The sequence below is a fragment of the Nematolebias whitei genome, chromosome 2, assembly GCF_014905685.2.
Source record: "Nematolebias whitei isolate Nwh7 chromosome 2, NemWhi1, whole genome shotgun sequence".
NCBI classification, from domain to species: Eukaryota; Metazoa; Chordata; class Actinopteri; order Cyprinodontiformes; family Rivulidae; genus Nematolebias; species Nematolebias whitei.
Genome location: NC_056499.1, coordinates 21,251,392 through 21,267,113, shown reverse-complemented (window position 1 = coordinate 21,267,113; position 15,722 = coordinate 21,251,392). Strand labels below are relative to the sequence as shown.

The 15,722-nt window shown below is 37.4% G+C and overlaps 1 protein-coding gene across 1 annotated transcript; it reads left to right on the top strand.

The window, feature by feature from the left end:
• Positions 1 to 8,617: 8,617 nt before the first annotated feature.
• On the top strand, positions 8,618 to 13,279 carry sec11a (SEC11 homolog A, signal peptidase complex subunit). Its single transcript, XM_037697542.1, has 6 exons — positions 8,618 to 8,786; positions 9,165 to 9,274; positions 10,635 to 10,784; positions 10,978 to 11,097; positions 12,900 to 12,957; positions 13,069 to 13,279. The coding sequence occupies exons 1-6, from the start codon at positions 8,736 to 8,738 to the stop codon at positions 13,117 to 13,119; spliced, it is 540 nt and encodes a 179-aa protein (XP_037553470.1). The 5' UTR covers positions 8,618 to 8,735; the 3' UTR covers positions 13,120 to 13,279.
• Positions 13,280 to 15,722: the final 2,443 nt, after the last annotated feature.

The window sequence follows — 15,722 nt, the reverse complement described above, 5'->3', positions numbered from 1 at the left end:
AATGTGAAAGGAGCAGTAAAATATTGTAAACGGATCTAAAGATTTGAAGGATGTAAAATGAGCTCAATTCATTTTCTATGAGAAAAAAATGGCAGAAAAGGATAAATATTTCAAAAGGCTAATCACGTTGCACCAATACCAAAAGTCATAGCAGGATTGTTCTTAAAGAGCTGAACGTTTTAATACATGATTTGCTGAAATAGCTTGAAAACGGCAGGACGAGAATTGCATCCAAAGATGTGCAGAAGAAAAATGGATGACAATAGTGTGAACGCTTCATAAGCATTCACACTATTAGCTGTGGTGGCCATCTTGAAACAAGTTGTTTCCTGGGGTTAATCAGTTGTAGATATTTGTCTAATGATTATTTTCTGAGACTTTCATTAAAAACTGCTCACTGGTTCATCGAGCTATTTGCTAACAGACAGACAAATGATGACAACACACCTGCACCCACACATAGATGTGTCACTTGCCTCTCATGACAGCAGACTTTAGTCATCTGGTGTTTCATAATGGAATTTATGGAGTAATGTCAGAAATGAGACATACTTTAATCCAGATGTTTCCCACAAGACAAAGAAAAATTAGGCACAAAGTGAAGAAATTCATCATGATTAATATTTTTTGTCACAAGAACGTAATACCCAGGATGAAAGGACTGAAGATAAACAACTCAGACACAATAGAGTCAATTCAGTGCTTTGATTTAGAATGAACGATAACTCAGGATCAAACAGGAACCCAGGGGAGCAAGGAGATGATTCAGGTCCAGAGTTCAGCAAAGGAGTTTTACTCAGAATGTGCAGGTTCCTTACTGGTAGATGGTTGGTATTCTGGAGGGTTCCAGAATCCTTTATAACCATGAGAAGATCCAGAGAGCACTGGAGGACAAGTGGCTGTAGAACGAGGAGAGCAGCTGAAGATGCATTGGTAAGGTTCCAGATGTTCACGAGCAGATCCAAGTACTCTGGTAGGTCTCAGGAGGTTCAATGGAAAGATCATACAAAAAGATAAGTATTCACAAGGCTTAGAAGTACACAAAGAGCTAAGAGCATAAACCATAGGCAGGGTAATGCTCCAGTGTTGAAGGAGAGTCTTCATCTGCTCTGCAGGTGTGGGAGTATGGCGCCCTCTGGTGATCAAACACAGGAACAGCCACATATTTTCATGTCCAGTGTGGACGGATGACGATAGACTGACACGTTTCAGTTGAAGTAACTATTTATAATACCCAAATGGTAAGGGTAGATCTGGAATAGAATGGAAGACAGGTAAGCACCTTAGTTGTAAGATCAGTGCACGGTATAAAGATAAATGGTCCAAAGAAAATGTCTTACTTTCTTTTGTTTGCTTGACAGACCTGGAGAGGAGGGTGAAGGATCCCAGGTAGATAACAGCTGTTGGTGAGAAAGGTGAGTAGAATGAGTTGGAGAGTGGCAGGACGGATCTCAGAGACTGATCCAGACATTTTGTTTTAGGCTCAGGGTGAGGTGACTGATGATGTCCAGGAGGAGGTTCCACAGAGGGGTTCTGTTTTGTAGGCACAAGGAGACAGGATGCCCACAAGGAGGGACCACGGAGCCAGGATGGTTGGTAGCATAAAGTTCCAGCGGAAAAGAACTGATCTGAAGGTCCTTAAGTACACCAGAAGCTTGTCAACCAGGACCAGAATCAGCTGTGGTGGCATATGACTCTGCCCTGCCACTCTGAGGCTGCAAGGAAGTGGTTATAAAAAAAAACTCAGAATCCTACAAATTACTGGAAAAAGATGTATTGGCACAGCTCTTTATAAGCAGCTCTGACGAAATGTGCTAAAGAGATCAAACAGCATGATCTCAGCATTAATACCCGTGATAATACGGAGAAAAATGAAGGAATTGTTAGTCACCAACAGTAGAACTTGCACATGTACATTAATTCTTGTTACATTTAATAAATGTTGAGTTTATGGGATTATTTTACACTCAGTGTGCAAGTCTTCTGCACATTAACGACGTTAAAAGAATGAAACTCAAATTCTAGCTCCTCATGTGTCAACATGTAACAATCTGCTTAACACGTTTCATTTGAATAGTCTGACAGATAATACATGTTAAAAAATAGGTAAAAAAATATATATTTTACCATTCCATCCTTATAATAAGATGCAAAGTTAAGCTCTATAAAACATGCAGTCTAAAATCAAATCAAACAGAAAGAAGAGGGAAAAGGAGAAACACAAGCTGATTGATATGATATGTAAAATATTACCTGTGACTCTGACCTCACATTGTTGTTCCTAACTGACCTTCATTACCATCAGCGGGCCAGTGTGGTTGTGACTATTTAAGCAGATTATGTGAAAAGGATTAAATGGTCCTAAATGCCACAGACTAGCTGGCATTTGAAAAAAAAGTTTTATCTCCGCTCCCCCAAAAGTCGCATGCTGCCTCTGGTGTCGGAGTCATTGCTGGATGACCGTCATAATAATCGACCGTATCACTGAAAGCTGTTGCTGACTAAGAAATAACACCGTTCCGATGCATATCTCACGTGATTTTTTTTTTCCTCAGGAAAGCAGAAAGGCTACATCTGAATGCAATCAGTGTTGTCTACATGCAGCTGAAGCAAAAGAGGCGACAATAGTTTATTCTTTAGTTTTAAATATGCTGCTACCTAATAAAATGTCTGTACATAGAAAGATAGTTTAGATGATTTAGATCAGGGGCCTGCAACCTTTACGATCAAAAAAAGCCATCAATACCTGCTACAATTGCCCTGATCAACTGGTGGCCCATGGGCCACTTTGTTTGTTAGAGGGGGATTTTATGGCCAGAAGGAAACTAAAAACATCCAATGATTGTTAACATTTATTGATATTTTTACATTTTAAGACAAAAGAAAAGACTGGATTCCTTCCATCCATCCATCCATCAATTCATTGTCTTTTTCCATTTCTTCCTTTTCAGGTTGCAGGGGGTCACTGGTGCCCATATCCAGGTCATAAGTCTAGCACATAAGACTGGATTCTTGTAAAGAAAAAGAAAAGATTATTTTGCTAATTAAAAAAAAAAGTAAAACAATAAACTGTTCAGGCTTATGCGATTTTTTTAATTGTGGAGAAACTGAGAATCGTTTTTTGAAGAATAAAGCATAAAGTTAAAGGGAGTATAATTCACTATTAGTACTAGTATCCACATATTTGCAAAGGAATTGACAGAAAAACTGCAAAAACGAGTCATTTTTTCTGTTGTGGCTATAACATCCTAAAAAAAATTCAGTTTTTTGTTAGTTTTGGTCAAAGCTTGAAAGAGCCGCTGCAGAGGGACCAAAGAGTCACAGGTTGCAGACCCTGATTTAGATCAACTTAAAACAGCCATCACCTGAAATCCCTGGATTACTAAAAGTATCCACAGCTTCTAAATGGCTTCAGAAAATAGTTCATCATAGAAGAGACTTTAAAACTTGCAAGAAACAGTAACATCTGTCTCGTTGATGCACTGTTAAACAGTTAAACATCAAACCAGAACAATGTGATAAAGATTGCTTTTGCACACTGTTTGAGTAATAATACTTTGTACTTTTCTTCAGACTTCCCTCATCAATCATTCTGATGATATGTTTAAATCCATCATCCTAGAAAAGTTTTAATGTCCATTTTTATTTCAGGTTTTGTGCAGTTTTGCAATCGTCAACCATGTTGACTGTTTTATACCCTGAGACTATTTCAGACGAGTTTCTGGTGAATTGCTAAACTTCTTAAAACTGGTACCAGGTTTCTTTTTGGACATCCCTCTTACTTTCAGATATTCAGTTCACTTGTTTTTATTTTTGAGTTTTCTCAAACTCTTTAAGAGCGCACACAGGACTGGAGTCATCAGCTCCTTATTAAATAACTTGTTGGTGCAAATATAGGAGGAAATTACAATGTTTGGAATTTATTTTATTTTATACCACATCTGTTTATCTGATTTTTAAAAAATATTTTTAGGAATATAATTGCATGGACCATGTATGTATGTATTGTAAATAAACTTTTTTTTTTAAATTTCGGCTGCTTCCTTCTTTTGGCGTCGCCACAGCGGACCAACACCCACAAAAACTTGACAATTTTACTCCAGATGCTCTTCCTGACGCAACCACAGACCACCGAGTTACCACAGCTCTCTGTGTGGAGCAGAGAGCTGCTATTTAGGGCACCCAGGGGAGCAGATGGTGGGGTTAAGGGACTTGCTGAAGGGCTCAGAGTGGGGCAAATGAGGGTGGAGGCAGGTGTGGGTGCTTCACCAATCCCACCCATATTTTGATGTTGTCGGTACAGGGAGTACAACCAGCGACCTTCCAATCACAGGCCCATCCACAGGCCTTTGATCCACCCCCCCTCCATAAACTATAGAAATTGCATTTCCGGTGGAAAGAGCTGAAATGAGCTCCAAAAATGTGGAATTAGCTGATAAAGCTAAGATTAGCATAAAAACAGTTAACAAGTCGCTGAAATGGCATAAAAACTGAAACTAGCAGAATAAAGCTTGAAGGAACATAACAAGCTGAAATTAGCACAAAAAAGTTAATCAGACTGAAATGACCACGGAAATCTAGAATTTATCTGAAAACAGTTTAAATTAGCTAAAAAAAATGCTAAAAAACTAGTCAAAAGGGTAGAACAAGCTTAAATTAGCAAAAAGAAACAGAAAGAACATGTTTGCAGAAAGCAGAAATGAGCACAAAAAAGTGGAAATTATCTGAAAATGCTGATATTAGCAAAAAACAGCTGAAGAGTAGCTAAAAAGTCAAAAAGAAGCTTACATTACCAAAAGGAAATGGAGAGAGCACATTTTTTTGCTGAATTAGGCTGAAAAAAGTTGAAATGAGTGCAAAAAAATTAGAAATTAGCCAAAAAAGCTAAAATTAGCATAAAAACAGCTAAATAGCAGCTAAAATAGCAGGAAAAAGTTGAGACACATAAATAATGGAAGGAGCATAATAAGTTGAATTTAGCAGAAAGAAATTAGAAGAAGCACAAACATGTAGTTAGCAGAAAGAATCTAAAAGGATCACAAAACAGCTGAAGGAAACAGCTGAAAGTAGCTGAACAAAAGTTTAAATTTGCACAAGAAAGCTGAAAGAAGCTGAACCAGAACAAAATGTGAAAGGAGCAGTAAACGGTTGTGAACAGATTTAAAGATTTCAAGGATATAAAATGAGCTTAATTCATTTTCTATGAGGAAAAAATGGCAGAAATGCTAAATATTTCAAAATGCTAAAGATGCACCAATACCAAAAGTCATAGCACCCTTCTCCCGAATTGGCAACATGTGATTTCTTGAAATAGCAAAAAATTGTGGAACGAAAAAGATGCTGAAAAATGTACGGGAGAAAAATGGATCACAATTGTGCGATTGCTTCATAAACATTCACAATTACAGTAAAACCTTTTAGAAGCAGTTGTTGAAAGTAAGTTTTTACATAAATACTTTTGCTCTTTTTACTCCCAATTCTAATAGTTTTCTGTTCTGACGTTTGGACATCGGTTAAATTACACACAAAAGAAAGAAGAAGAAGAAAAAAGCACAACCATAGTCAAGTTAATGACTAACTCAACTTTGCAAGGTAAGTGAACCAAACAGCTGCGAGTTTTCCTACACATGCATGTTCACATGTTCCACATGAATTGTGTTTGTGTCTAATCTTGTGATGAATGAAGCGTTTAGTGTTCACAGCTTTTGTTTAAATTATTAAACCCAAACTGTAAAAGGATTCACAGTTAGATAAACTGTATTGCTTTAATTCAAACTCAGAAGGGAGACTCTAACTAAATAAAGTTCATTTTAATAAAATCGCATGACAAATACCAACAATTAGAAAATAAAAGACAAATTTTGAATCCCTGAGATAACTTTTAAAAATGAAATCTAAATAATTATTTGGACGTTTGTGCTTATTTATGGCGTTGCCGTAACTGGACCACAAAATCGTCAACAAAAAGAAATACAGCAACGCTCGTCAGAGGACATCAAACCAGAAGGCAGAAAAACAAGCGTGTAAAATTAAAACTACTTAAAATAAACGAGTCATAAAAATAACAACATAAAACCTGATGTTTTAATGGTGGTGCAAACATGTGCTCCTTGTCAGCTGCACAGGCCTGAGTCAACAAGCAGAGGGGTCAGATGGGTTGTAGAGGGGGGCCATTAATCATGCTATCACTCCCTGAGTCATAGAAACTTCCTGTAGGAAATTAGATTGATCATAAAGAAACCGTTCATAAAAGGCATCCCAGTGTTTTGGTGAGAATATTACAGAGAAGTGTTGATCAACGTTGTAGTGGAAACCTATCTTTATTTGGAGAGTAAAGTTTACCTTCCTTTTGAGGCTGCCATTATTGTCATGAATTATTAATTCACGTCCTTCATTAGTGATTGTCTGGTTTATGACACACTCGGTCACAGTGTAATACTCATAAGCAGGCTCACATGTGGAAACTGGAAAACAGCTGTGTTTATATTGTGAGTGTTATTGTGTGCACTTATAACTGTAATGAAAGTAACCAATTATCACTTATTACACAGGAGAGGCTCTCACTAAAGAGTTTCAAAATGCCTCATCTATGGTGCTTTCTACATTTTCTATACAGAGCGTTCATGTTCTCATTCATACAGCAACAAGCATTTTGAGGGCGGTGTGTGTGTGTGTGTGTGTATGGGGGGGGGGGGGGGTTCAGCGGCTTGTCCAAGGAGTCCTCAGCAGGCTGTAGAGCCTGGGGACTTTGAAAAGGTATTCCTTACATTTTTAACTTTTTAATTTGTGTGTTTATTTTGTTAGCAAAATTAGACATTTTAGACAAGACAAACACCAAATGGCTTGATCTTTTGTCACATCATTTCATATGATAGCTGTTTATAATACAATTAAATTAAATTCAAAAACACTTTATTCCTCTCAAAGGGAAATTTTAAGTGTTGCTGTACCTCATCATCCTGGTTTCATTCAAGAGTTGTTATAGATGCTGACAGCTGTGGGCTGGAAGGATCTCCTGCAGCGAATCTGAAGAATCTGGCCACAGATACCGATCCGTCCACCTGTATTGTTTATAATACAATTAAATTAAATTCAAAAACACTTTATTCCTCTCAAAGGGAAATTTTAAGTGTTGCTGTACCTCATCATCCTGGTTTTATTCAAGAGTTGTTATAGATGCTGACAGCTGTGGGCTGGAAGGATCTCCTGCAGCGAATCTGAAGAATCTGTCCACAGATACCGATCCGTCCACCTGTATCCAGCTTGCTGTCAGATCCGGCGGGCCTCTCGGTCCTCCTGGGCAGCAGGACTGCCCGAATGCTGGGCAGAATTCCTTCCTGAGCGATGGGCACTCCTTCCAGCAGTCTGCCAAGCTCCTCGTCGCCACGGACAGACAGCTGTAAGTGCCGGGGGATGATCCTGGTCCTCCCATTCAGGTACTCGAGCACCGCCGCCAGGTTGACGGGAATTGGTCCACGGCGCCTTCTTTTCAACTAATTTGGGATGAGTTGAAAAGGTATTGGAAAAGGTATTGGTATTGGAAAATACCCACCCATCCATCCATCCATTATCGTTACCCACTTCTTCCTTTCTGGGGGCCACTGGTGCCCATATCCAACAATCGCTGTGCAAGAGGCGGGGGACACCCTGGACAAGTCACAAGCTATATGATGTAGGATGTGTTTGTTAGACCAGAACTGGTCACAATATCTGTCCTCTATCTATCCACATCTACTCTTTATTTCCCAATTGCTGATATAAAAAAAATAATAAAACAACATGTTTAAGGCTTAAGAAACTTTTCACATAATTGTTACAATAAATGCATTTAAAAAAGCTTTTACAGCAGAAACTAAGGACACTTTTAACACAAGCAGTAATCAGTGTTGGTGTTTCATTTCATCAAATGGGTGTGTAATTACATTAAAACAACACTGCAAAAATGTTGTTAGCATTTGGTAAACAGTTTGCTGCAGAAGATCAGGGTCACAATGGATTTTTTTTTCTTCAGAATTCCGATTAAATTATTATTCTGACTCAATACCATCATCTCAGGATTGGAATTATGTGATAAAAACTAAAATGCTGCTGTTTTTTTTTTCTCAGACTATTGAGATAAACTTCAGAATTTTAATATCAAAGTCAGAATTTGGAGACTGAAATCAGAATTCTCAGATTAAAGTCTGAGATTTATGTAAGAATACTAACTTTAATAAATAAATCTCAGATGTGACATTCATCTCAGAAACTCAGAAGTCTATGATGAAAGCTAAAAATCTGATTCCACCCCCCACCCCTTTAAGCTGATATTAATGTCAGAATGTTAAATTTAAAGTCAGACTTCTTGAAGTCAGAATTCTGACTCTTTCCTCAGGATTCTGGGTCAAAAGACGGAATTTTGACTTTAATCACAGAATTATAAAATAATAATAATCCGATTTTTTTTTTTTCACCGTGGCCCGAAATATTTTCCGTAGTTTACTCATATAGGAAGATATCTGTCGTTTGTAATGAGTTGTTAGATTCAAAGAGCACAGTTTTGGGTGAGTTTGGGAAAGCCCCTCCACTGAACTCTCGTATCCAGAAGCGACAGCTCAACACGGCGCACGCAGGGAGGCGGGACTTCCGGTGGCGCAGACCCGGAAAAATCAGATGCAAGTTGTTCCTCCATATGCTAGTTACTTTCGACGTGTTAATGTGATTTTTCCGTGTTTTACGCTGTAGTATTTGCAACAATGTTGTCTTTAGACTTTCTAGACGATGTTCGTCGCATGAATAAGCGGCAGGTAAGAATCTCAGCTTTAGTTTCCGCAACAAAGAGTCTTTGTACGGAAGCACGTCTCACAGCTAACCACGACTAGCTTAAAACCGCTTGCCTGTCTGTCTGTAGTTGAAAAGCTACAGAGAGAACTGCTTTATTCTCATGTTTTCTTTCAGATATCTCTTAAATACTGCTGCGTGAAGGAAAAATGTGCAAACCTCGTGTAAACAACAGAATTATCCGCACTATAGCTAGCTGTTTTGCTACTTTAGCACACACTGTTGTCTGAAACTGACAACAGCTGCCACAAATACTTGTGTACATGTAGATTTAAGTTGGTCTCAGGCTAGTTTGTTTTAGACACAAAAAAAGCATGCAAACTGATGAATTATTTTGCTTCCAGTTGTATTACCAGGTGCTGAACTTTGGTATGATAGTTTCTTCTGCTCTGATGATCTGGAAAGGGCTGATGGTTGTCACCGGCAGTGAAAGTCCTATTGTTGTTGTTCTCAGGTAGGTTCATCGCGTGCTACAACTTAATTTCTGCTGTCTCTTTAGGTGGGAATATGTTATAATTAGTTAACTTATCAATGAAAGAACTATAATGGTTTAGCTCTTACCATATCTCATTTTTATGGAATTGACAAAACATAATCACTCTATCACAATAGTCAAAGACTGATTAACTTTTGGAGCAAACACAGTTATGATGGCCACCACTGCGATATAGCTTCAAGTATTAAAATGGCTCCAACTCTCATAATTCAGATATCCATATAATGTTTATGGTAGTGGCTGAGAGTGAGCCTTAACTCCTACTCTGAGCACTACACATTACACAGCGCTTTTGCTTTAAGCGTTGGCACTTTCAGTATACATCTACAACTGACTGAATTAGCCAATTCAAGATGGCAGCCCCAGCTAGTCAAACTTTTCTAACTGCCCCCCTCCCAAAAAAAAACTTAATGGATAACAAGCTATTTAGGTGGTAGTAACTGAGAATTCTTAAACACATTCATTCAACCTTTATTTAGACAGGTTAATCCCATTGGGCGACGAGGACTCATTTAAAAGAGAGACCTGATTTCAACAAAGAGTGATGACAACAACGACAACAAACAATCATAAAAGAGGCATACAGATTATTATTATTTTTTTTACAAATTAAAACAAGATGGCCAAAAAAAGTAGCAAAAAACAGCTAGATTATAAAGCAAATGTAGAAAACTAAAACAGGAACATGTCTGCACTGGTTCTTGCCAGGAGTCCAACAGATGCTTAAAGCCTCTGAGAGGTCAAGGTCGAGAGCTTCGGATCTTTTTGCAAGATATTCCAGGAAACATAAATATCATGCTCTAAGTATTAGTGCATCTTGTGAGATCTCACAGTGTCCTATGAGATACCGTGTCCACGAGCCATTTCATGGATACCGCCGTGTTTGTTGTTTAGCACCATTTACCAAATACAGCACAGGATTTGAGGGATTGTTTGGAGGCGACCAACAGTGAAGTCAGTGATGGACAGTTTTTGAAAATTAGATTTTTGCGCAGCTTAACAAACTTATTTATTTATTTTGGGTCATAATGCACCTATTTCTAATCCGAAAAAGGACATGCTTGCCTAGATCTGTTATGCTGCTCATATAGCCTAAAATGATGAGCCTACATTCAATCTTGATATACATACAATCATTTTACATAGTTTAACCAAAATGACTACAACTCCAACATTCCTCATCATAAGACAATCTTTTAAAATCTTTTAAATTTACATTCCTTCCAAGAATGATAGGCCTTTTGATTATGTGCAATGTCCCATTTAATTTATTCTAATTATACTTGCTAACATTTGTTATTCATGTTCTTAATTTTAGTGGGAGTATGGAGCCAGCATTCCACAGAGGAGACCTCTTGTTTTTGACCAACCGGGTAGAAGACCCCATCAGGGTTGGAGAGATTGTTGTCTTCAGAATAGAAGGCAGAGAGATCCCAATAGTACACAGAGTACTAAAGATCCATGAAAAGTATAAATTCATTTTTTAAATTTTCTTCTTGAGTCATTTTCCTGTCAATTAAATATCTTTGTTGCCACTAAAACAACGTTCAGAAAAGGCTGTAAGACTTCACATCCAACATGAATTTTTATCCATGCAGGGGATAAAAATGGACCTTTCTGCCTTTGCTGTTTAAAAATCATACTGATACTTTTGTTCTTAGGGAAAATGGAGACATTAAGTTCTTGACCAAAGGCGACAACAATGCGGTGGATGACAGAGGGCTGTACAAGCAGGGCCAACACTGGTTGGAGAAAAAAGATGTGGTGGGAAGAGCAAGAGGGTAAGTACTTTGTTGCAAACAACAAATTTAATGAATATTGTAAAACGCCAAACCCATTATATAGATGAGTTTTTTCAGTATGTTGACATTAACAATTCAAAACAGAGGGTTATTTGTAGTCCATTAAAACCTTAAATTTTGGCCTTTGAAGAAACCATAAACATGATTTGTCCTAGAAATGTTGTAAAGATGCTCGTATCACATCAAACTAAAGGTTTAAGCGCACATATGTTGTCAGGTCTGAATGGGTCACGATGAGGTCACGATTGTTTTTGTCATTTGTAGCAGATCTTTTATTCGATGTCCGTTGTGGTTTTAGCTGGTCCTGACTGAATTAGAGTTGTTGCATCTTTGGGTCAGCACTGGAGATTTGAGTCCTAGGTCTTCTCACAGTTCAGTTACATGTTATTTAAGGAATCCATCTTTATCATCATCATCTACTTTATTTATAATTGCTTTAACACCAGCCACAGCTGAAACAAAGTGCTGAACATCAGTAATGAATAAGGTTAAAGAAAGCATAAAAATGAAGTGACAAAGCTAAGCACACAATAGTGAATTAAAAACTCAATTCAGAACACAATAAAACGACGAGTTAAACAGATAAAATCAACACCAATAAAAATTAAGTAAACTCAAGTCTCGGGTTGAAGCCCAATAAGTAAAGATGAGTTTTTAGATGGGTTTTAAAAGTGGACAGTGAAGTGGGCTGTTGAATGTGAAAAGGCAGAGCGTTCCATAACTTAGAGGCACTAACAAAGAAGACGCTGTCTCCTCTAAGCTTCCGCTTATACTTGGGAATGACCATAAGCAGCTGATCAGCGAACCTGAGTGACCGAGGGGGAGTATAGCAGTGGAGAAGCTCTGTTTAAATAAGACGGGGCAAGGCTGTTTAAAACTTTAAAATCAAACAAAATAATTTTAAAATGAACTCTAAAATGCACGGGTTAGTGCATTCACTCTGAGGCAGTGGTTCAAAACATCAAGAAGCACTTTGGCTATGGCTGCCTCAAAGGAGATGATGGTGGAGAGGGCGAGTTGGTCCACTATGTGAGTGCGCTGCTTGTGGGACCGAGTTTGTGGCTCCTCGGTCTGATGAAGGATGAAACATCTCAACAAAAAAAGAAACCGTCCAGATGACCTGATTGAACTTTGTTGGATATTTACCTGGATTATTGAGCATGAACTTTGATGTTGCTTGAAGTCCAGTTTGAAGTTTCCACCATCAGAGATGATTTGGGTCCATGCCCTCTGCTGGTGTTGGTCCACTGTGTTTTCTGGAGTCCACAGTCAACACAGCATCTACCAGGACATTTTAGAGACTTCTTTCTGCTGATGAGCTTCATGGAGATGCTGATTTTATTTTCCAGCAGGACTTGGCTTCTGCCCACACTGACAAAAGCTGGCTGTGGAATATTCAAATTTTATGAGACACTAAATTTTGTTTTTTCATTATTTGTAAGCCATAATCATCAAAATTACAAAAAAATAAAGGCTTGAAATATGTAACTGTGTGTAATGAATGTATGTATGTAAAATGAGTTTACTTTCTGAAATGATTGAGAAAAAGTGTTAAACTTTTTCCACAGTATTCTAATCTTTTGAGATGTGCCTGTACATTGTAATATTACAGCCTTTCCTTTTCATTTAATTTAGTTTGCGTCTGTGACATGTCACCGATGAGTGCTTAAAATATGTTATTTTATTGTCTTTGTAGAAACTATTAAATTACATATTTTGTATAAGCTGGATATGCACAGAGCAAGAAGAGCTCATGGCAGGTATTTTTGTTTATTTTCCAGGTTTGTGCCATATATTGGAATTGTCACCATTCTCATGAACGATTACCCCAAGTTTAAAGTAAGTTTTATAGTTCTTGTTAAATTGTCCAGTCTTGTGAGATTCCTTTCTTTCTTTAAACTTAAACGTGTGCAGCGTCATCGGATGTTTTCACGTGTTTGTGTCCTGCAGTATGCCGTGCTCTTCATGCTGGGTCTCTTTGTGTTGGTCCATCGGGAGTGAGGAGCTTCAGCAACCAGGAAGAAGAAACCACGTCCAGAAAACCTCAGTCATGCCTTTCAAAGCAGAAAAAAATTTCAGAATAAGTCAAGCCCACCTGGCCATTTATTTGAACATTTTTGTAGAAAAGTGGTTGGTGTTTACATAAAAATAAAATTCAAGCTTAAAAAATATTTTTTGAGAAAACTGAATTGAATTAAAGTTAAAAGTCAATCTGTTTTTTTTGTCATTTTTCAGAATGTGAAAGTAAACTCGTATAGTTTTAAGTCTTGTTTTTTGTTGAATTGTCTTTTGAAGTGTTTTATGACTGGATTATCAATATTAAATATACAATTGTTTACCATCCACTATGAATTATTTTAACTCATTGCCTCGCTTCATGTAGCGATACAATCCAATTAACCACTTTCAGTATTTTCTAAAATAAAGTATAAAAATAAAAACAAGTATCACTTGTATCTTAATAAAACCCTGTATGGGAAAAGGACCTTTGTATTTGTTGCTGTTGAGAAGAAAATTGCATTAAAAGCAACATTTTAATTCTATTTTTGTAATCTAATGTTTGATCATTGGTTTTCACATTTGATAAAATAATATTGAATAAGCACTTTATGGTAAACATCATGTGCTACTTAGATTTTTCTCACAATTTAGTTTTCAGTTATTGTGAACCCATCGACTGCTATAAAATCTGTCAGACGGTTTGTCATCCACAGATTTTGTGACAAAATTACCTTATTGGGTCAATTTAATTTTGAAAGGTCAAAAGGCAAAGGCTGGTTATTTTCCCTAAGTGCATATACGCCTCGATCTTTAAACGATTTCTATATTACAAGAAATTAAAGAAATGTGTCACCCAGTTCTGAAAATTGCAGTTGACCATCATGTGGATCCATAAATCAGAATGAGATGATTATTGAGGCACTTTGATCCTGACAGACCTTTAATGCTGCTTTTCTAATTTTTGTCAAACACTCGCAACAATTTGGCAACAAAATTTTATTTAAAGAGTTAAAAAGTCACTTTGTAAACTCAAATTGGTGTTCGAATTCATTTTTCAATTCAGTTTTATTTATATAGCACTAATTTACAACAGAAGTATCAGGGCACTGAACAGAAACATACATATATATAAAAATAAGTTAATGTTTATGTAAGGATCCAGCATTAGTTTTCAGTTCGTCACAGACTCCCATCCTAAGCAAGCACAGATGCAACAGTGGAAAGGATGAACTCCATGAGGCAGAAACCTCCAGACCAGGCTCAGGACAAGTGGAAATCTGGGCCTGAGAGGACCGAAACAACTGCAGGTCCAGGATGGAGGCCATCAGGTTTCTCTCTAGGAAAGATAAGACAGAAATCATATGTTAAGAAAGAATAAATACAAATGCAGACTTCATTTGATGAAATGAGGTCAGTTGTCTTCCAGTAGACTAAGGTTACACAGCATAGGATAAAGAATAATTCAGGAAATCAAGCCGACTAGGATTTATCAAAAAGGAAAGTCTTAAAACTGGACAATGTGTCATCCTCATGGACAGAAACTGGACGATGGTTCCACAAAAAGAGGAGCCTGATAACTGAAAGATCTTCCTCCCATTCTACTTTTAGAAACTCTAGGAACCAAAAGTAAGCCTGCAGTCTGAGAGCGAAAATATGAAACAAGATCTGTAATATTCATTCAACCTTTATTTAGACGGGTAAATCCCATTGAGCCTCGAGGACTCATTTACAAGAGAGACCTGATTTCAACAAAGAATGATGATGACAACAATAGACGGTTATAAAAAGGCATACAGATTTTTTTTTAACAAATTATATATACTTATAATATAAGATGGAGCTAGGTTGTTGAGAGCTTTGTAGGTTAGAAGTAAGATTTTGAATTATATTCTGGATTTGACAGGGAGTCAATGGAAAGAAGCTAAAACTGGAGAGATATGATCTCTCCCACTAACTCCAGTTAAGACTCTGGCAGCAGCATTTTGGATCAACTGAAGACGTTTTAAAGAACTATTTGGACACCCAGATAACAAACCATTGCAATTGTCCAGTCTATCGTGACAAATGCATGAACCAGTTTTTCTGCATCATATTTAGATAAGATGTTTCTAATTTTAGCGATATTACGCAGAAGGCGGTTCTAGTAATATTTTTAATGTGGGGGATAAAAGACATGTCCTGATCAAAAATAACCAAGATTTTTAACATTAGAGCTGGAGGACATATTAATGCCATCGAAAGACTGAAAAATTTATTCCTAAGATGCTCAGGTCCAAAAACCAACTTTTATGAATGGTTGTAGCAAAATAAGTCGTAAATGTGTGAGGTTTAAATCTCTTATCCTGGAATGCAAATATTTTCTGATAAGTGTTGTATCCCGATGTGTGATGTGGGTGATGCTGTGATGTTCAGGCAGTCTTCTAATGAGACTGACATTCAGTTGTGCAGAATTAGCTAAATCTGCCTGTTAATGTCAAAGGTTATTAAAAGAGCAAGACAGAAGCTGCAGCTCTCCCACAATACCTCCCATCTTTAGCACCCTGAAGTGACGAAGAGGCCATCTGTCTTATCAGCTCTAAATTAGCAGAAAGAATCAGCAGGTC

Excerpts from the sequence above, each read along its gene's own strand:
- sec11a (XM_037697542.1), top strand. The coding sequence starts at position 8,736 with ATGTTGTCTTTAGACTTTCTAGACGATGTTCGTCGCATGAATAAGCGG. Across the intron at positions 10,785-10,977 it reads GTACTAAAGATCCATGAAAA|GGAAAATGGAGACATTAAGT; the intron begins GTATAAATTCAT and ends TTTTGTTCTTAG. Across the intron at positions 11,098-12,899 it reads GTGGTGGGAAGAGCAAGAGG|GTTTGTGCCATATATTGGAA; the intron begins GTAAGTACTTTG and ends TTTATTTTCCAG.